We start from the raw sequence: 20018 nt of genomic DNA, 5'->3' as shown, positions 1-20018 counted from the left end.
ATGAAAAGATATAATAAAATATTTACAAAAATGTGAGGGGTGTACTCACTTCTGTGAGATACTGTATATATATAAAATAAAGAAAATGCACATATATAAAAGTTTATTATTATTATCATTATATTATAATATATATATATATATATATATATATATATAATATATATATTATAGCAAGACTAGTATAGTAGTATGGTATTCCCAACATATATCAGCTTATGGCATCTTTATCTGTCTCACCACTTTGCGTGACTCCTCCTGAATTACTCCATCCAATCCCAGCTGCTTCATGCCCATCTTATCCAGAACGCTGACCGTTACAGCCGACAGGAAGCCAAGAACACACAGGAACGTGCCTTTGCACATAAAACAGATGCATAAGGCTCTACAACATCCCCAGAACGTCAGATCAAGAGTCTAATCGTGTGCATGCTGTGTTTCTCACCTCCCCACAGCGTCCACTGCATACCGTACTGAGACTCAAACCTCTGCGTCAGGAAGAAGTTCAGAACCGAGCCCAAGCGGGAGAAGGCCAGAGTCAGTCCAAACGCCAGAGCCAGCTCCTTCCCGCGGAACCAGAACGCCGTGATACGGTTTTGGACAACTGAGAAATGAATGAGATTCAATGTAACTTAATGCTTTTTACGGGTGTGTTTGTAGTGTTTTTGGCAATGAAAACCCTTGTTTATTAGGTGTGTAAAGAATCTGAGAAACAAAAGCACATTTGTATGTTGTTGGATCCTTTTAGGTCTTTGTAGGGTTTTCTATCATAATGCAGATCGATAGCCAACCAGTGGAAATGGATGTTAAAATGTTTTACTTCTATAATATGACATATTTCTGATTTTCAATGTGCCAGACAGAATGAGAGCTTGTTAAAACAATTACTAAATTATTATACAGTCCAATAAACTCAGTGGAAATGGAAAGTCATTTCAGAGGAAGAAGAAGCATTTCAATTCTCAGTAAAGATTACAATTTGATTGTTAAGATTGTTTTCTTTGGAATAGCATGTATAGATGAATCATGTACAATAAAACCAGAAATATGAATTAAGGAAGTAAACAGGCCACAGGGAAGTAAAACCATTTAAATGGATCAGACTGACAGTTTTTGATAAAAAAAAAATGCAATTAATTTTGATGCAACACTGATGCTACTGACAATAGAGTTCATTTTCATTTTTTTAACTTTCATTTTTACTTCACTATAATTAGCTTTTATTTAGAGACCATTTACTTTATTTTATTTTCAGTCCTTGTGTATATATGAACGTATGAACCCAGAGCTGTAGGGAACAATAAAACACAAACAATACCTAATCAATCTAAATTCACATATAATTTACTTCATTTTTATTGTTTTTATCCTTGTTCCTAATATACATTTTATTTCTATTCTCTTGAGTATATATATGTATGCATGCATGTATGGACCCAGTGCTCCTGAAAACCTCAACAAATTCCTGTGCACACTTGGTGAATAAAACTAACCTAAACACTACATTTAGAACCAAAGATTTGGCGTTTCTAGCATTAAATCTGCTTAATGTCAGTGGTGTTACAGGTGAATATCTGATGTCATACTGGTCAGGGATCCGTTTCCAGAACCAAACAGAAGTCGTCCGGTCAGCATGAGGGGCAACAGGTATGTCGTGCCCTTAAAATGAGACCCCAATGCAAAGATAGCTGATCCCAACACAGTCAGGAAGGAGAACAGGAAAACACCAACTACAGGAGAGAAAATCCAAACACTTACATCAAACGTCACATAAACACATATTCAAGAAAGAATACTGACGAAATTCAGATGGATTTCAAAACAGCCTACTAAAGATAAGGAAAATTGTATCCTACTTACAGCGGTTGCCCAACTTATCAATGAGGAATCCCGCCATGATGACCACCACAGCATTCCTGGGAAAACAAGACAAGACTCATTTTAAAGCTGATAAGTAGGGTGAAGCTTTAGAGGGTGACAGACGGTAATTTAATTCTTGCTGTGTGAGTCTCACGTCCAGGCGTAGATGGCATAAAGCAGGTTGTACTCCTGTGGCGTCATTCCCAAACCTTCCACACACGCTCCTGTGCCATTAGCAGTGCTGTTACTCACCGTCCCGTTTGGACATGTCAAATTCTGTAAGAGAAAACAGAGAAAACTTAGTTCCTGAACCAGAGAGCTTTATATGTAATATTTGCTACTATACATACTAATATATATATACTATATAATTTGTTAGTAATGTGTTTTCACATACAATGATCTGATTTCAGACTATCTATGGTCTTACAGACTTTATCCTTTTATCTATCCTGCGCCCATTCTGTTATTGTGATTGGTTGGCCAAGTTTCTGGTCACCCAATAAGATTTCACTTTAGTGTAAATGTGGGCGGTCATATGTTCTGATGTCTTCATCTTTCTGGCAATTTAAAGTGTATGCAGCTCATTCTCAATAAATGCTCTGTTGCATTTGTAAATGCTGTCACATATCTCAAAATATAAAGGAAAATGTGATTCCTCATAATATGACCACTTCAAATCTGCCTAAACTAAGAGGAAGAGATGTGAAAGTGAGGTCAGAGGTCAGTAAATTGGTTCTCACCCCCTGAAACTGCTCCTGCAGGACACTGGGAATGTCAAAGCAGAAATAAGAGCCGAAAGTCAGCATACAGTTAAAAAACAGGACCACAAACCGGTAATAGGCTGTAAAAACACACATATATTCACACAGAGAGAGAGAGAAAGGGACGAGTTAGTCATCAGAAAACAACACATATGAGCTATGAATCTCTCATGAAGTATGATATTTATAGTTTTTAATTAAGAAAACTAGTAAGTTTAACATTAAATCCATCCCATCTGCCTCTGTTTACAAGCTGAGTGTTTATTTTAAATGGCACTGAATTCACAAACATCCTGAAACCATTGAAATGCTTAATTTACCTTGTTCTGCTACTTCGGCCATCTCGACCCCAGAGAAATCACTGCAGTCCTCTCAAACAACGACAAAGCAGACTCAATTCTTTTTGTTTACGTGACCCACAAAGGTGGAGATCTTCAGAATGTGCCGCAGATATCTGATGATCTATAAATCATGATGAACTGATTAAAAGCGTTAAACTGTGGGAACAGTCTATCCGGATGTTCTATCGACCGACAGTCTTCCGCATTTCGCGTTACGTCACAGCCTGGGAGTCATGTGACTGGCCGCATGACGTTGCGTTTCGCAGCGCTGACACAGCATTTAGTGTTGATTGGGTAATCATGACACAGATAAATAAGAGATTAGATCATTTAATCATGTGTTATTCATGTTTTAAAACAAATCAGTACTCATTTAAGTCTCATGATATGTAGGGAAAGAAAATGTATTTATATAGGATATTTCATAATCTGTGGTAAATTAAAGCGCTTTAAACAGGCATAAAAAACACAAACCCCTGCTTCACAGACTAGGCTTAAAGGGATAGTTCACCCAAAAATGAAAATTCTGTCATCATTTACTCACCTCATGTCGTTGCAAACCTGTATGAGTTGCTTTCTTATGTTGAACACAAAAGAAGATATTTTGAAGATTGCTGGTAATCAAACAGTTGGTGGTTGCCATTGACTTCTATAGTAGGACAATCTGAGCTGTTTCAACTGAAAGAAGCTTGCACTGATTGATCTTAAAATATATCGATGCCTTTCTTTTGTCTCAAGATGGACACCAGTAATGCTTTTTTTTTCCTATGGCACATTTATAAAAAATTACTTAAATGTCCTAATTGAACTATGACCTAATCCTGGTTTAGTCTAAACCCTGTCTGTGAAACCAGGCCAAAATATTTCAAAATGTATTTAAATTTTGTGTATATATATATATATATATATATATATAGAACAACATATAAAATATATGGAACAAACCTGGAACAACATATAAAACTACCAAATTTTGCTTAGTCTCAACGTTTAATCGCAAAGTTTAATTGCAACATATAATCATTGCAGTTAATAGGGTTTTTGCCGTCTGTTTCATTACGTGTAATTTGTAATTAACTGCATGATTTTTACTGTACATTTCTGACATAGTCTCCACTAATAACCTACTCCTAAATATAATGTAGAAACTTAACTTTTTCTGTAAAGCTGCTTTGCAACGATTTGTATAGTGAAAAGCGCAATACAAATAAACTTGAATTGAATTGGGGAAAAAAAAATATATATATATATAGTGTATACAAGATATAGACTGAAAAATTATATACAGGATATATACTGAAATCAAAATAACACTGTGCAAAAAAAAAGGCTCAATGAAAACATTAGAATGTACAATTATAAATTGTATAAATAAAACTGAAAATCTACCGAAAAATCTAATCGAAATGAAACAAAAACTTCTACAAACTTTTAATCATTTTCGAAACGCAATCCGTACTACTCTTGTCCCTCTCAGCGCCCCGTTTTTATTTACATTCGCACGCAGCCTGTTGGAAACTAACAATTTACCGACAGTGTAGGAAACAATAAAACGCATTAATCGACATCTGCTCAGGCTCAATTTACATATAATAACTCGATTATCATACAGCATATTTAAAATATGTAATAGTTTATATACATGTAGTTATAATAAATGACCCGCAGAGGATTTAAAGGGATGGCAGCCGTGCAGAGAGCGAACACGTGGGAGATATCAGACTCAGAGGAAGAGAGTGATGAAAATAAACCATCATCATCATCATCATCATGTGTAATACTCGATCAGGACACATGTACGAATGAATCAAACCCTTCAGCCGCATCCAGGAGCACTTCCGGGCGGCCAGAAGACAGCAGCATCAGCGCGGCTGGAGAGAAGAGGAGGAGGAGGACACGAGAGGAGGTGCAGGAGGTCAGAAGAGCTGCCTCAGAGACACGGAGACAGCTCAAAGAGGAGAAACTACAAGAGCAGCAGAGGAGGAAAGAGGCAGCGGTGAGAGTGAGCCTGTTAAAACCGGAGAACTTCATCAAGAGTCTGACGCTTCAGATTCACGCAGGTCAGAAACTACTGCTTCTGCTCTCCTGTCCACTCATTTCATCACACAAGCAGATGTCTTCATTCATGTTGTTGTAGGATTAGTTATGTACTATTATAATATTTTGAATTAGCTTTTATTTTTATATTTTCTGGTTTTATTTTGAGTGATTTTATGTGCTTTTTTCATTTTTATTAGTTTATAAAAAAATTATATTTAGCTTACATCTATTTCATTTTTAGATTTAGTCATTTTAGTATTTAAATTTAAACTTATTTTATTTGAGTCTGTTGCCAAAGTAACATTTCTAATTCTCAAGTTAAATATCATCTGATATTTTTTATTTTATTTTAGTGCTGTCAAACGATTAATCGTGATTAATCGCATCCAAAATCTGATTTTTTTTGTTTACATAATATATGTATGTAATGTGTATATTTATTATGTATTTAGAAATGCACATACATGCACATATACTGTATATTTAAGAAAATATGTTGTTTATATATTAAATAGTGCTGTCAAACAATTATTCGCGATTAATCGCATCCAAAATAAACGTTTTGTTTACGTAATATATGTATGTGTGCTGTGTATATTTATTATGTATATATAAATACACACACACATGCGTGTATATATTTGAGAAAAATATGCTATATTTGTATATTAAATATATTTACATATAATATAAATTATATAAATATAAATATACACATGTAAATACATGTAAATATTTTCAAAATATATACTGTATGTGTGTGTATTTATATATACGTAATAAATATACACAGTAAACACATATATTATGTAAACAACAACTTTTATTTTGGATGCGATTAATCGCGATTAATCGTTTGACAGCACTATTTTATTTCAGCTTTATTAAATTTAACAGAAATTATTTTAATAGTTTTAGTTAAAAATAAAAACACTCTCCTGCATCTTTTTCAGCAACTGAACTTTCCATCAGAAACCAGCCACTGATCTGATCACCAGATTTACTAGATGCCTGTACAATTTATAACACCTTTAACGAGTTATATATGATTATATTTTTGATTAGATATTGATATTAGTGTGTTCTCTCTTCTGTCCCAGTTTTTTCTTAATTAAACTTGGTGTAATCTCTCTTCTCTCCAGCGCTGTTGCGGGACGCAGGCTGTGATGTGTTACTCGGGACTGTAGATGGGTTGCAGTGGAGGAACCGTATAGAGAATCAAGGTCTTCCTAACAGCATCAGCTGGACACGACAAGCCCTTCAGGTCACTAGTAATTGATCTTTTTTTTTTTTGAAAAGCAAGACAAAACAGTAAAATGCACATTTTGGCTTTTTAATTTATGCAATGGTGGGGAAAAAATTGGCAAAATACATGGGGAAAAAAAACTAGAAAAACCGTGTTCGCTATACGGCCTTCGGCCCAGTGTTTAATTTTGTTCGGTTTCGGCCAAGAATTTTCATTTCGGTGCATCCCTATTTATATTGTATTTATTTACAGAGGTATATTATGTCACACTTCACACTTCTCTAGTAAGTTTCGTCTGTGTGTGAAGACAGTAGCGCAAATCCGTGAATGAATGTTCCGAAGTGAAAAACTTCAACAGAATAAAGTTGAATGGAATTGAATTGAATTAAAGTTGAATAAACTTCAACTTTACTGTTCAGTGCACTGATGTCAGACTCATTTTGGATAATAAAGTTTATTGTTAAATTGTTAAATGCCCTGCCTCCATTACATATCTCTGTCACGTCATTATAAGTGTTTGATCACCACATTTGAGTGATCATTGCAAAAAATGTGTTTATATATATATATATATATATTCTGTTTATGTATATACTGTATTCTATATATAGTACCAGTCAAATGTTTGGACACACGAATGGGAAAGTGTCCAAACTTTTGACTGGTATTGTACTATAATATACACAAAGAATATCGGACGATATATCGGTATTTTTTACTCCCTAATATCGGTATCGGCCCCAAAAAACCCATATCGGTCGGGCTCTACTAGTAACTCGCACTGTTGCTTCTAACTTTACCTGTCCTTTAGCGGTACAGCGGAGGCGAAAAGCTGTATTATTATTATTGTGGTAACATCAGCAGAAGTTTACGTGCTCATGAATGTCTCAGAAAGTGTTTGTTCTTTATGTGCAGACTGAAGATGAAGCTAAAAATGGAGTTATTGAAGAAGATCAGGTCCTGATGGTGATCTCCCATAATGAGTTTGAGGACATGGTTATGTCACATAAAACTGTGACCAATCAGTCGGTCAGTCATTTAACATATGCATATATTATAGCATTTATAATATAGTGTAATATTATATAATTAACATTAATTATACATTATTATATTTTAATGATAAATAATATTAATATTATTGTTATTCATTTTTTATGATTATTATGATCATATTAATTATAAATTAAATAGTTAAAATTATTGTTATAATGTATAACACACACATAAATTATGCTAATTTAATATTTTATTACAATTAATATTAATTATAACATTTTGTATACATGTTAGTTACAATATTATTGTTGTTACATTTATAATAATATGAATATATACATATACTTGTGTATTTGTATTATAATTCAATTTAAATAATTGATTATAATATAGTTCCTTTGTCATTCTAGGCTCCCATTGGTGATGTGTACGAGGAGGCGGAGTCTCTGTTGCAGCATCTCTATAAATACTTGAACAAAACTTCGAGGAAATTTGTCACAATTCTAGTGATCAGTCATCAGCAACGGTACACACATCTTCTCTCAAATCAGCTTATTATTCATGTTACATGATTTTACAATAATGAGGCTATTGAATGGACTGCTGTAAGTGCATGTGTGTGTACAGATCAGGATCTGGGGATGAAGATGATTTTGACTTCCACCTCAATCAGCATCATCTGGACACAGAAGGGGTCAGATAAATCCATCCTCACACTTGTAGTTTTGTTAGTAATGTAAGCTTCCAGTAATCATGTCTTGTTTCTGTGATGGGCAGCTGCTGGTTCACCTCCAGCTCTACTGGAATGTGTCGGTGAACTTCCTGTTCGGCTGGCAGGAAGTGACCGATCATGTGGTTGCAGTTACCAAAGCTTTATCCAAGAGACCTTACAAGTGAGTTTTTTAATCATACAAAAAAATAAATCATTCAAAATGTCTGGGTTTACAAATTTAGGGTACAAATTATTTATGCTTCTGCTAAATGTCTAAATGTAAATGTATTAATTGTTATTAGAGGAATAGTTCACCCAAAAATGAAAACTTGCTGAAATGTGCTCACCCTCAGGCCATCCAAGATGAAGATGAGTTTGTTTCTTCATTAGATTTGGAGAAATGTAGCATTCCGTCAATTGCTCAGCAATGGATGCTCTGCAGTGAATGGGTGCCGTCAGAATGAGAGTCCAAACAGCTGATAAAAACATCACAATAATCCACACCACTCCAGTCCATCAGTTAACATCTTGTGAAGTGAAAAGCTGCATGTTTGTAAGAAACAAATCCATTGTTAAGACGTTTTAATGTTAATCCATTGCTTCCAGCTAAAATACAAGTACATAATGTCCATAATATTGCTTTTTTCCAGTGCAAAAGTCGTCTCGCCTGTATCAGGAGAGAAATCTGCACAGATCAAGCCCCGTTTACAAGCTAAAACAGCTCTAAACATATGTGGGTGTATTTTAATGTGAGAGACAACAGGAGATGGGACTGTTTCACTGGAGAAGGCGTTATTTTGGATTATGGACTCATATTTTAGCCAGAAGCAGTTTGAAGTTAAAAACGTCTTGATGGATTTGTTTCTTACAAACACACAGCTTTTGGCTTCACAAGATGCTAATTGATTGGAGTGGTGTGGATTATTGTGATGTTTTTATCAGCTGTTTGGACTCTCATTCTGACGGCACCCATTCACTGCAGAGCATCCATTGCTGAGCAAGTTACGTAATGCTAAATTTCTCCAAATCTGTTCTGATGATGAAACAAACTCATCTTGGATGGCTTGAGGGTGAGTACATTTTTAGCAGAATTTTTGGGTGAACTATTCCTTTAAGAAGAATCAAATTAGAAATCTAACCGCTGTATAGTATTATTAACTGCTCATTATGCAGAAGACACTATTCTTTTGCAACAATAGCTCCGGGTGTTTTGTTCTCAGGGCGTTGTGTGGTGACCCTGATCTGGGGTTCTGCATGGACGGCTCGTGGTCGGCAGGTGTGCGAGTGGACAGAGACGGCCGTGGTCTCGCTCAGGTGTGGACACGTCAGATCCAGCAGCTGTACCGCGTCAGTACAGCTCTGGCCAAAGCCGTGACGAGCGTCTACCCCTCTCCTTCCCTCCTGCTGCAGGTGACGTGTGTTCAGACTCTCACTGAACGTCTCTCTTTATATGCTCTCACTCTCGTCTGCTCCAACAGGCCTATGAGGAGCTGCCGTCTGAGGAGGAGCGACGCAGACTATTGGCTGATCTCGCTGTGGTGGGCGGAGCCAAAGAGAGGCGTGTTGGTCCTGAGCTCGCTGGCCGTATATATCGCCTTCTCACTTCCCAGAATCCTCATCTCCTGCTGGATTAAGGGCAGATTTGTGGGAGTGAAAAACTAATTTTGCACTTTATCGCCAGTATAGAAGACTAACCTTCTTCTATAAGTTTGTGCCTCAAATTATTGCATTCATTCTCCATTATGAATTTATTAATGGATATACCATCAATACTTGAAAATTAAACACTAATTAAACATTTTATAATGTTTGTATGGATTATTTAAAACTGATTGTAAATTTAAGACTGAAAAAGTGAATTTTTTAAGTCTATTAATTGGTGTTGGTGAATATTAAGATTGGATTATCATTATTTTAAATAGAAGATGAATTTTATTGATTGTCATTGATAAGATGATGCTTTTATTCGAAGTTGCATTGCATTTTATCAGTATATATGTTTGCTGAAAATTGAACAGGGTTATTATCATTAACTAAAACTATATAAAAAAACTTTTTTTATTACTTGAAATAAAATAAAATATAAAGTTTTAAAATATATTTTATATTATTGTAATTATTAAGTATTATTTCAGCTAGATGCCAAGGCAACAATTTCTCATTTTTATTTAAAGTACTAAAATATCTAAAAATGTTCTAATTTATTTAAAACTAAAAACATAATAAAAACCATACAGATATTTAAAAAATAATATAATGATGAAAAAACACAACAAAATTATTTAAACTTTGACTAAAATTTAAATAAAAACAAAATCCAATTCAACACGCCGTTTGGGATGAGTTATGCTCAGAAGTTTAATATTGGTGAAACACAAATTAAAAAGAGCAAATTATATACTTGAAAAAAAAAACATGCAATTATGATTTTTGTTGTTGTTGTTTATTTTTTTAACTCAAAACAATGTAATCAGTAAGAAAACATGCAAAAGAGTACAAAACCATTCATTCATATATAGCGAGTATATAATAAATCATAATCAAATGTTAATAATAAGAGGGGGGTTAAACTAATGAATAAAAGTTAAGTGAATAAACACCGTCCTATCTGAAAATACACAATCTACAGTGTTTATCAAATCAGATATGTATTTAGTTGTCATAGCAGAGCTGTAGCTCTCTGATATTGAATTACGATAAATAATGTAACACTGTAATTAACAGTCTGATTGACAGACTCAGATATTAATCTACTGCACTCAGCCTGTGCTGGTTTTTATAGATGCCAGGAGGTTTTTCATGAACTCGTCTCTCGAAGTCTGAGTGAATGAACTCAAACATACTGATGACTACAATATTTCAATAATACTGCAGCAAATTGTTTGGCATGTGTTGATCTACCTTAATATACAAGATAAACCTTCTCAAAAAAGGGTCACCTGACTAGAAACATTGGCACTGGAAATGAGCAAGTTTATGAGAAATTTCAATCTTTAACCCCATCCTGAACCCTGAATAATGAATGAACTAATTGGAAAAAGAAGCAGATTACTAAAAAAATAAAGACACTGATTCACTGGATTCATGAAGGTTATAATTCACGACAAGTCCAGTGAATGCATTATGATAGTTTGGCAAGGGATGAGGACGAATGGTTTGAGTTGAACTGATGATGTGTGTATTTAAGCAATAGTTCACCTAAGAATGACAATTATGTTATTTACTCTCCCATGTTTTTCCAAACCCACATGACTGACTTTTCTTCTGTAGGACACAAAATGAGGTGTTAAGCATTCTTCAAGAAAAAAATTAAGTCTTGTACCTAGGGCTGCACAATTTGGAGAAAAAATGTGAAATCTATTTTCAAAAACTGTTTGTAGGCCTAAAATTATGTGATTATATTTATGACTTGTATACGACTAAAATAGTAATAATTAATAATAATAATAATTGTTGTTGTTGTTATTAATGATAAAATTATATTTTTAACAAAAATGTTCAGTGTAAAATTAATTGTATAATTAATATAATTATTTTAGAGTATAACTGCAAAATTACAATGCTAATATATATATATGGCTTAATTTCTTAATTTTCAAACATTATTATGGCAGAAAGCCCTTGAAGCCCCTTTTTTTTGTTGCAAACAACAGATTGTTTCTAAGTGCCTCTCTTTACCAATTTTCTTTTGTTGACATTTAATTCAATAACAGTCTTTGCGATTGTATAATCGCACAAAGTCGTATCACAATTTCGGTTAATCGTGCAGTCTTACTTAAATGAGTTTGAAACGACGTGAGTGTGAGTAAACCATGAACTCTGCCGTTAAATGTGACCTTTGACCTGTGATTTACATGGAAACATCGTGTGTCTCATGTCCAGCGGCAGCGTTTCCTCTGGTACACCTCTAGCTCTGCAGAGAAGCCGTCCGAGCCACTCTCAGAGGCGGAGTCAGGCCAAAAGGAGGCGTGGCCTGGTGGAGTGTAGGAGGAGCATAGAATGCAAGAACCGGTGTGTTCCGGTTTACACACAGAGCTGGCATCATTTCCCTTACAGTCGTCACTGGAAACAGATACTGGCGGGCCACAGCAAGGACAGGAAACAGATACGTGCTGAAATGTAGGGTCAGGAATGGAATTGTGATCAGGGCTGGGGGCGGAGCCACAGTAGAGGTCAGAAGGTGAGGAGGGATCAAGGTAACGGGTAACATCCATTATGGAGACACCATCTTGATAATGCGCATCATCTGGACAGGAAGTAGAATCAAGAGGCTCATCTTTACCGTGATAAGAACCAGGGTTATCAGTGAAGGAACTTGAAATAAAGACGCGTTCGTTGTCAGAGGGATTGTGGGAAGGAAATGGGCTTGTGTATTCGTCATAGTCGCCATCTTCTGTTTGTGTGGCCTTGTCTTCCCTGTTGTGTGCGCAGGCGTCTGCGCAGCCGAGGGTCAGCGCCCATCCCAGCTGGCTAGACAGCAGCAGACGCAGACCCGGCGGCAGGGGCAGCACGCGCAGAGCGTCTGCACAGTTGGGCAGCATTTTGCGCAGCTGTGTGCAGCACAGGTACTGTAATGTGGTGGGCGCAGAATGTGAACGGATCAGCTTCATGCTGCTCTTGGCCGCAGTCGAACACACCATCGGATACAGATGCTTATTCTGCAAGTGAGTAGCTGCTATGCCTGACAGACAGATAGACAGACAGACAGACAGACAGACAGACGAACGGATCAGCTTCATGCTGCTCTTGGCCGCAGTCGAACACACCATCGGATACAGATGCTTATTCTGCAAGTGAGTAGCTGCTATGCCTGACAGACAGATAGACAGACAGACAGACAGACAGACAGACAGACAGACAGACAGATAGATAGATAGATAGATAGACAGAGATGAAAAAGGAAGAATAAGAAAGATTGTAGTTGGTGTTTCAGTAGGAAATACACTGATACAGGACAGAAGAGAGTGTGTATGTCTTACCGATGCAGCGGCGGTTCTTATAGAAGCTCAGGGTGCCGTGCCAGCTGTCCAGATGGACCCCGATTATGGACCCTTGACCGAACCGTGATGAAAAGTTCACCTTTGACTCCTTATGGTGTAGGTGACCTGAACCATGATAAATGTAGATGAAGAAAGGAAGTTAAAAACACATAAATATGTAAAAATCCAATCAGAACAATGTGGGGTTGGTAGTTTTTTTTTGTAATGTTTTTGAAAGGAGTCTCTGCTGCCCACCAAGGCTGCATTTATTTGATTAAAAATACAGTAAAAACACTAAAATTGTGAAATATTATTACAATAATTATTTTCAATTTGAATATATTATAAAATGTAATTTATTTCTGTGATCAAAGCTGGATTTTCAGCATCATTACTCCAGTCTTCAGTGTCACATGATCTTCAGAAATCATTCTAATATGCTGATTTGCTGCTCAAAGAAACTGCTTCATATGTTTGTTGAAACTGTGATGCATTTGATTTTTTAGGATTTCTCTGATCAACAGGAAGTTCAAAAGAACAGCATATGTTTGAAATAGAATCTTTTGTAACATTATAAATGACTTTACTGTCAATTTTGATCAATTTATTGCATCCTTGCTAAAGTATTAATTTCCTTTGCAACTTCAGGGATCTTATCTATTCACGAACAGCTTGTAACACTCCAAAGAGAAAGAAAAACTTGAAATCGCATCATATGACCTCTTTAAAAAAAATTAAAACCTTACTGAATCCAAACTTTTGAATGGTAGTGTAATCTAAAATTACATACAAATGGATAAATCATTTAAGTCCAAATTTAAGTTAAGTCAGTTTTATTTAAGTCAAAACATTGCACTGGAGACAGAATCAAGCTGGCTCGATTCAGTTTAGTCATTTTTAATGATTAGATCTGGTAGAAATAGTCCCTTATGGTAATAAATGTGTTTTGCTTGTGTTTTTTTAAATACACAAACATGTGCAGGTTATTTAATGTATTTAAATTAATAATACTGAATTAACAATAGAATGCAGGGGTCACGTGACCTCTGACCTCACCTGTGTAGGACAGACCCCAGCTGTCCTCATCCGTGCCCAACAGACTGCAGAAACTATGTTTGAACTGATCCAGGTTCACTTCGGATGTCCCGACACCAACCATCTGGACTCATAAACACACAAAATACATATTTTAAATGTCTGTCTGTCTGTCTATCCATCCATCCAACTATTGATCTTATCTTGATATATTGTCAGTGTTGTAGTGTAGTGTCTTTGTTCATCCAGTCACCGTATCTCACCATATCTGTGCCGTAGACGGGAGATGTCATCTTGATTTCCCAGAAGTGCTGTCCGTCGCTGAGAGGCTTGGCTCCCCTGATGGCGGCGGTTCCACAGCTGTACTCCGAGTGGAAGATCACCTTCCGGTCAGAGCAGCTCAGAGACACGGAGGATGATTTGCTCTCCTCGTCCCAAACCCAATCACACCCTTAACACAGTGACAAACACAAGGAACCATGATTTCAAATCTTCACTGTGGAAAAACACAGCATCATTCATGGTTTTTTATTAAAGGGCAGTATTTTCCTTTGTACTGTCGCTGATTGTTTATAAGTAGGTGGATTTTTTTGTTAGGGAATGTTTTTCTGATCATATAAAACTGTGTTGTCTCTCAAATCAAACATTTAAAAAAATCTATTTAATTGAAATAAATTCTAAATCTAAAAAATATTTTTGGTTCATTCCGACTGTAATGTTTTAAACTAATATTATTAGATGTTTGTGTTTCTAATGTCTACTTGTAGTTATTTGGATATAAATATAATGGATTATTATATTCTATGCATGTTATAGTTTCATGAGTGCTTTGTGATATAAATGGATAGATATATGGATTTTGACTGTGCTGGGTCAATCTGTGTTTTAGCTTTTTATTTTTATTCAGTTTGCAGGGTCGGTAAGATTTTTAAAAATATATATATATTTTTGAAAGAAGTCTCTTCTGCTCACCAAGGCTGTATTTATTTGATTAAAAATACAGTGAAAGCAGTTATATTGTGAAATATTTTTACAATTTAAAATAACTTTTCTATTTGAATATATGTTAAAATGTAATTTATTCCTGTGATTAAAGCTGAATTTTCAGCATCATTACTCCAGTCTGCAGTGTCACATGATCTTCAGAAATCATTCTAATATGCTGATCTGCTGCTTAAGAAACATTTCTTTTAGAATTCTTTGAAGAATAGAAACTTCGTAAGAACAGCATTTTTTTAAAATAGAAATCTTTTGTGGCATTGTAAATGTCTATACTGTCATTTTTGATCAGTTTAATGCGTCCTTGCTGAATAAAATAAAATCTCATTGACTCCAAACTTTTCAAAGGTTGTGTATGACAAAGTGCAAATCACATTACTTGAGTCAGCTCAGTATGATTCTGTTCTCTTTAGTGTTTAAATGCATGATTAAATGTAATGAATCTGACCCTGCTCTTCCTCTCCGCAGGTGCAGCTGAGGGTGTAGGGGCTGATCTGGGCATCTGAGCTGAGCTCTGTTTGAGCTGGACACTGGCAGAACGACTCGCCCGTCACGGGCACCACCGGCGGCAGCTCCGCTGGCACACACACCGTCACCGGCTCGTAGCCTGTAGAGCTGCCCTCTGACTGACCGCACAAACAAAACCAGTCAGGACCTCTCAGAAATGTCCAGGTCACATTATAAAATCAAAAGAAATATTTAATAAATGAAATGTTTGGTTACGTTTTATTTTAAGGTGTCCCTGTTACAGTGTAATTCTACATTTAAGTACTGAGTAATATTAATTAACTACATATACTTACTATATGGTTAGGATTAGGGTTTGGCTTAGGGTTACTTATTTATTTTATTTTTTTATTTAGTCATTTATTAGATGCTTTTATCCAAAGCGACTTACAAATGAGGACAACAGAAGCAATCAATTATAGTATTAAAACAACTAAAAACAGATCCAAAACTAAAAGCTAAAACTTTATAAATACTACCTATACACATTTTAAAAATAAAGAAATTAAATAAAAATGACAAATGCCCTAACCCTAACTTCACATTTAAATGAAAAACAAAAAATAAAGCTAAAAACAATTCAAAATATTAAAGAACAAAAGGTATAAGAGTATAATAATGATTCTAACATATACAGATATAATAAATTCAGACATAATGTAACTAAAATTTAAAAAATAACAAATACAAATAATACAAATCAAATGACAGTAGTTTATCAGTAATCCTAAAAAATAACACTGCCAAACGTACATGCTAAAAAACAACAACTTACTTACACATAGTAAGAAATGGTTATAAAAACTGAAACAGAAGCGAAACAAGTAATAGGATACTTAGTTAATAGGTTACTTGCATGTAATTATGCATAAGTTATTGTTATTATAATAGAAAGTACATGTAACATTTGTAACAAGGACACCTTAAAATAAAGTGTTACCAAATTTTTCATAAAGAAAATAAAGCCTGTTTTATACCTATTAAGAAGTCTGATTATCTTCATGTGTGAGAAGCTGATTTAAAGCAGCGCAGCACATGCTGTGTCACTGAAACCGTTCATTTGAGACTCTGATTGGCCGGATGCCCAGGTAATGTAAAACTAGTGCTAGTTAGCTCAAAATAACCTGACAGAAATAAGCAGAGCTTGTGAGGACAGAAGTCATGCTCACCTGTGATCCCACAGCCTGCTTCTCTTCTGGGCCGAGGGTCGTGAGGGGCGTGGCTTCAGTCTCCGGGACATTCTCACTAACAACATTATTCCCAGACATTCCTGGAACACAAGAACAGAATGAGGCAGTTATTTCTTCCATCCATCCATCCATCCATCTGTCTGTCTGTCTGTCTAACTATCTATCTGTCTTTCTGTCTGTCTGTCTGTCTGTCTGTAAATCCATCTATCTATTTATTCGTCTGTCTGTCTATCCGTCTGTCTATTTTTCCATCCATCCGTCCGTCCGTCCGTCCGTCCATCTATCTATCTATCTATCTGTCTGTCTGTCTGTCTGTCTGTCTATCTATCTATCTATCTATCTATCTATCTATCTGTGTCTGTCTATCTATCTATCTGTCTGTCTGTCTGTCTTTCTTTCTGTCTGTCTTTCTTTCTTTCTGTCTGTCTGTCTGTAAATCCATCTATCTATTTATTCGTCTGTCTGTCTATCCGTCTGTCTATTTTTCCATCCATCCATTCGTCTGTCTGTCTGTCTGTCTGTCTGTCTATCTATCTATCTTTCTGTCTGTCTGTCTGTCTGTCTTTATTTCTGTCTGTCTGTCTGCAAATCCATCTATCTATTTATTCGTCCGTCTGTCTATTTTTCCATCCATCCATCCATCCATCCATGTCTGTCTGTCTGTCTATCTATCTATCTATCTATCTTAAAACCTTTCATCCAATCTATTTATGGATACTTTCTATCTATCTATGTCTGTCTGTCTGTCTGTCTGTCTATCTATCTATCTATCTATCTGTCTATCTATCTATTCGTCTGTCTATCTATCTATCTATCTATCTGTCTGTCTGTCTGTCTGTCTGTCTGTCTGTCTAACTATCTATCTGTCTATCTATCTATCTATCTTTCTGTCTAACTATCTATCTGTCGATCTATCTATCTTTCTGTCTGTCTGTCTGTCTGTCTTTCTTTCTATCTATCTATCTATCTATCTATCTATCTGTCTGTCTATCTATCTATCTATCTATCTGTCTATCTATCTATTCGTCTGTCTGTCTAACTATCTATCTGTCTATCTTTCTGTCTGTCTGTCTCTATCTATCTATCTGTCTATCTATCTATCTGTCTGTCTGTCTATCTATTCGTCTGTCTGTCTGTCTCTATCTATCTATCTATCTATCTATCTATCTATCTATCATCTATCTATCTATCTATCTATCATCTGACTATTTCTATCTATCTATCTATCTATCTATCTATCTATCTGTCTGTCTATCTATCTATCTTTCTTTCTGTCTGTCTATCCATCTGTCTATTTTTCCATCCATCTATCTATCTATCTATCTATCTATCTATCTGTCTGTCTGTCTGTCTGTCTGTCTGTTTGTCTGTCTTTCTGTCTGTCTGTCTATTCGTCTATCTATCTGTCGATCTATCTTTCTGTCTGTCTGTCTGTCTGTCTGTCTTTCTTTCTGTCTGTCTGTCTGTAAATCCATCTATCTATTTATTCGTCTGTCTGTCTATCCGTCTGTCTATTTGTCCATCCATCCATCTATTTTTGTAAAGGGTTTGTCAGTAGCACTGCAGCTGATCTGTAATTTTCTCAGCATCACTTCCTGTAGCTGCTGACTCACAGATGTCAGGCTGACACTGTACCCTACTTCTGATTGCTCCATATGCCACGGCTGGCAATCCGAGACTCTAGTCTTACATGCTTCATGTGATCTGCTCAGATCGCTCTGATGTTTACACTGTAAGAGTTTTCAAAACAGCCCAGGAGGGTGAAGAAACTTTAAAAAGCATCACCAGAACAGGCTGGCGAAGCAGAAAGTGCTCTTTATAACTCTCATTGCACATGCACACACAGAAACTGGCATTCTTCAAGAAAGTGTTTTTCATATAAATCTAATTTCTTAATGATTATAGTTTATGACTGCATTTCAAACGTTTCTTTACCCCAGATATAAGTGAATAATTGGATTAAAAGACTTAATTGATTCTGTCCCAATGTGTACGCGAAACAGCCAGGTGTTCACTAATTGATGGATAATGTGTATCCAAAACGAGAATCCTGCCCTGGATACCTCCACCGCCCCGGAGCTGACCAACTGGCCCACCTTTACTTATGTGCTTCTGGGAAATGCAATGGTGCAATAAGTTTGCATTATGCTGGCATGAGCACATTTCTCATGCAAACAGCATATTCATAACAAACAAGATTGCGTAAAAGTAATGTGATAGGAGTAACACAACATAAAGACTTTAGCTCGAAATGTCTTTTTTGAAGTACAAATACTTAATGTAATCATTTAATATAAGCTCATTAAGCAGAATGCATACTAACTATACAATAATTAGTCAAATGCATAAAATATATACCATGTGCTTGACAATTCATGTCATCTATGCTGAATTGTTGCTGCTATTATTCATATCAACAATTACATAGTGAATTATTATGGATAGTAAAGCTGCGCATTAATTTAAATGTGAATCACATTTAAAAACAAATTCCCTAAACCTCTGACATGAATAAAAATAATACCAATACTATCTGTACTAATTATAATAATAAACTTATATTACTAATATATACTTGTTCTGAATATTGTCATAATATAATAATAATAATCAAATATGATTATAGCATCTCAACTGTTATAATTATTATTATTATTACTAATTACATTAATTTAGAGCTTTTCTTGACACTCAAAGCACTGTACACATTTGGAGGGGTTAAAATCTCTTCAACCAACACCATTAAGTTAGAGGTATTATAATAAATCACTATTATTACTATAATGATAGGATTATTATATGAATATATTAACAGGAAAACGTGTTTACATACTTGACAATATTTTTAGACTGCTAGTATCTGCTGTAAACACCTTACTGCACAGAGTCATTTCACAAAATGGACTTTCAGAAATCACTACACTGCCAGCACAACTCTTTCTTTACTAAAATGATGACATAATTAACATATGAACTCACATACCTTATTACGCTTTCGTAGAGTTTATTCGCTGTGCTTTAAACACGTGTTTCCATCAGGAGCTGCTGTAAGTGATATAACATTAGCTGGTGCGTGTTAGTTTGGTGACCTACATCTACACACACCAAACACACATCACAACACCGGCCAGTCTTCAGTCATTCTACAGAAAACGCGTAGTTCATGAATATCAATTAGGTTATGCCTCGTTGCTTGATAACCTTCCTGGAGCGTTTAGCGACTGTACCTAATTAATATTCATGAACTGACGTTTCATTGGCTAGCGCCCACGTCCCTCGTTTCCTTTTCAGCCAATCGGTTAGCCATATTGCGCAAACGTCTTGTTACGTAGTTAATATTCATTAT

General features: G+C 35.5%; 3 protein-coding genes across 3 annotated transcripts in view; 1 reads left to right on the top strand and 2 right to left on the bottom strand.

Annotated features, from left to right (window-relative positions):
- The window catches only part of mfsd1l (major facilitator superfamily domain containing 1-like), a 7149-nt gene extending 3975 nt beyond the window's left edge, over nucleotides 1-3174 (bottom strand). The window contains exons 1-7 of the mRNA XM_016458726.1: nucleotides 2945-3174; nucleotides 2604-2704; nucleotides 2015-2136; nucleotides 1861-1916; nucleotides 1587-1730; nucleotides 446-604; nucleotides 241-356 (exon numbers count right to left, since the gene is read on the bottom strand). Of these exons, the coding sequence (XP_016314212.1) occupies nucleotides 241-356; nucleotides 446-604; nucleotides 1587-1730; nucleotides 1861-1916; nucleotides 2015-2136; nucleotides 2604-2704; nucleotides 2945-2966 (720 nt within the window). The 5' untranslated portion in view covers nucleotides 2967-3174. The remainder of the gene's footprint in view (nucleotides 1-240; nucleotides 357-445; nucleotides 605-1586; nucleotides 1731-1860; nucleotides 1917-2014; nucleotides 2137-2603; nucleotides 2705-2944) is intronic.
- Nucleotides 3175-4443: 1269 nt separating this feature from the next.
- Nucleotides 4444-9752, top strand: eme2 (essential meiotic structure-specific endonuclease subunit 2). The gene is made up of 8 exons (XM_016458728.1): nucleotides 4444-5025; nucleotides 6148-6269; nucleotides 7167-7280; nucleotides 7661-7776; nucleotides 7878-7944; nucleotides 8028-8143; nucleotides 9183-9372; nucleotides 9441-9752. Exons 1-8 carry the CDS (start codon nucleotides 4623-4625, stop codon nucleotides 9594-9596), a joined length of 1284 nt encoding a protein of 427 aa, XP_016314214.1. The 5' UTR covers nucleotides 4444-4622; the 3' UTR covers nucleotides 9597-9752.
- A 1833-nt stretch (nucleotides 9753-11585) lies between these two features.
- Nucleotides 11586-19825, bottom strand: spsb3b (splA/ryanodine receptor domain and SOCS box containing 3b). The gene is made up of 7 exons (XM_016458684.1): nucleotides 19656-19825; nucleotides 16652-16752; nucleotides 15424-15601; nucleotides 14240-14427; nucleotides 13998-14100; nucleotides 12942-13067; nucleotides 11586-12772 (listed from the first exon to the last, which is right to left on the bottom strand). Exons 2-7 carry the CDS (start codon nucleotides 16748-16750, stop codon nucleotides 11835-11837), a joined length of 1632 nt encoding a protein of 543 aa, XP_016314170.1. The 5' UTR covers nucleotides 16751-16752; nucleotides 19656-19825; the 3' UTR covers nucleotides 11586-11834.
- Between the last annotated feature and the right edge of the window lie 193 nt (nucleotides 19826-20018).

The sequence above is a fragment of the Sinocyclocheilus anshuiensis genome, unplaced genomic scaffold (assembly GCF_001515605.1).
Source record: "Sinocyclocheilus anshuiensis isolate Anshui unplaced genomic scaffold, SAMN03320099.WGS_v1.1 scaffold415, whole genome shotgun sequence".
NCBI lineage: Eukaryota > Metazoa > Chordata > Actinopteri > Cypriniformes > Cyprinidae > Sinocyclocheilus > Sinocyclocheilus anshuiensis.
The sequence above is the reverse complement of the archived record's forward strand: the minus strand, read 5'-3'. Positions and strand labels throughout refer to the sequence as shown.

What these genes read in the sequence shown, in the direction of transcription:
- eme2 (XM_016458728.1), top strand. Translation starts at nt 4,623, where the DNA reads ATGACCCGCAGAGGATTTAAAGGGATGGCAGCCGTGCAGAGAGCGAAC. An exon ending in AAACTGTGACCAATCAGTCG is followed by an intron (nt 7,281 to 7,660) that starts GTCAGTCATTTA and finishes TTGTCATTCTAG; the next exon opens with GCTCCCATTGGTGATGTGTA. An exon ending in CTCCTTCCCTCCTGCTGCAG is followed by an intron (nt 9,373 to 9,440) that starts GTGACGTGTGTT and finishes CTGCTCCAACAG; the next exon opens with GCCTATGAGGAGCTGCCGTC.
- spsb3b (XM_016458684.1), bottom strand. Translation starts at nt 16,750, where the DNA reads ATGTCTGGGAATAATGTTGTTAGTGAGAATGTCCCGGAGACTGAAGCC. An exon ending in AGCAGGCTGTGGGATCACAG is followed by an intron (nt 15,602 to 16,651) that starts GTGAGCATGACT and finishes TTGTGCGGTCAG; the next exon opens with TCAGAGGGCAGCTCTACAGG. An exon ending in CTGCGGAGAGGAAGAGCAGG is followed by an intron (nt 14,428 to 15,423) that starts GTCAGATTCATT and finishes CACTGTGTTAAG; the next exon opens with GGTGTGATTGGGTTTGGGAC.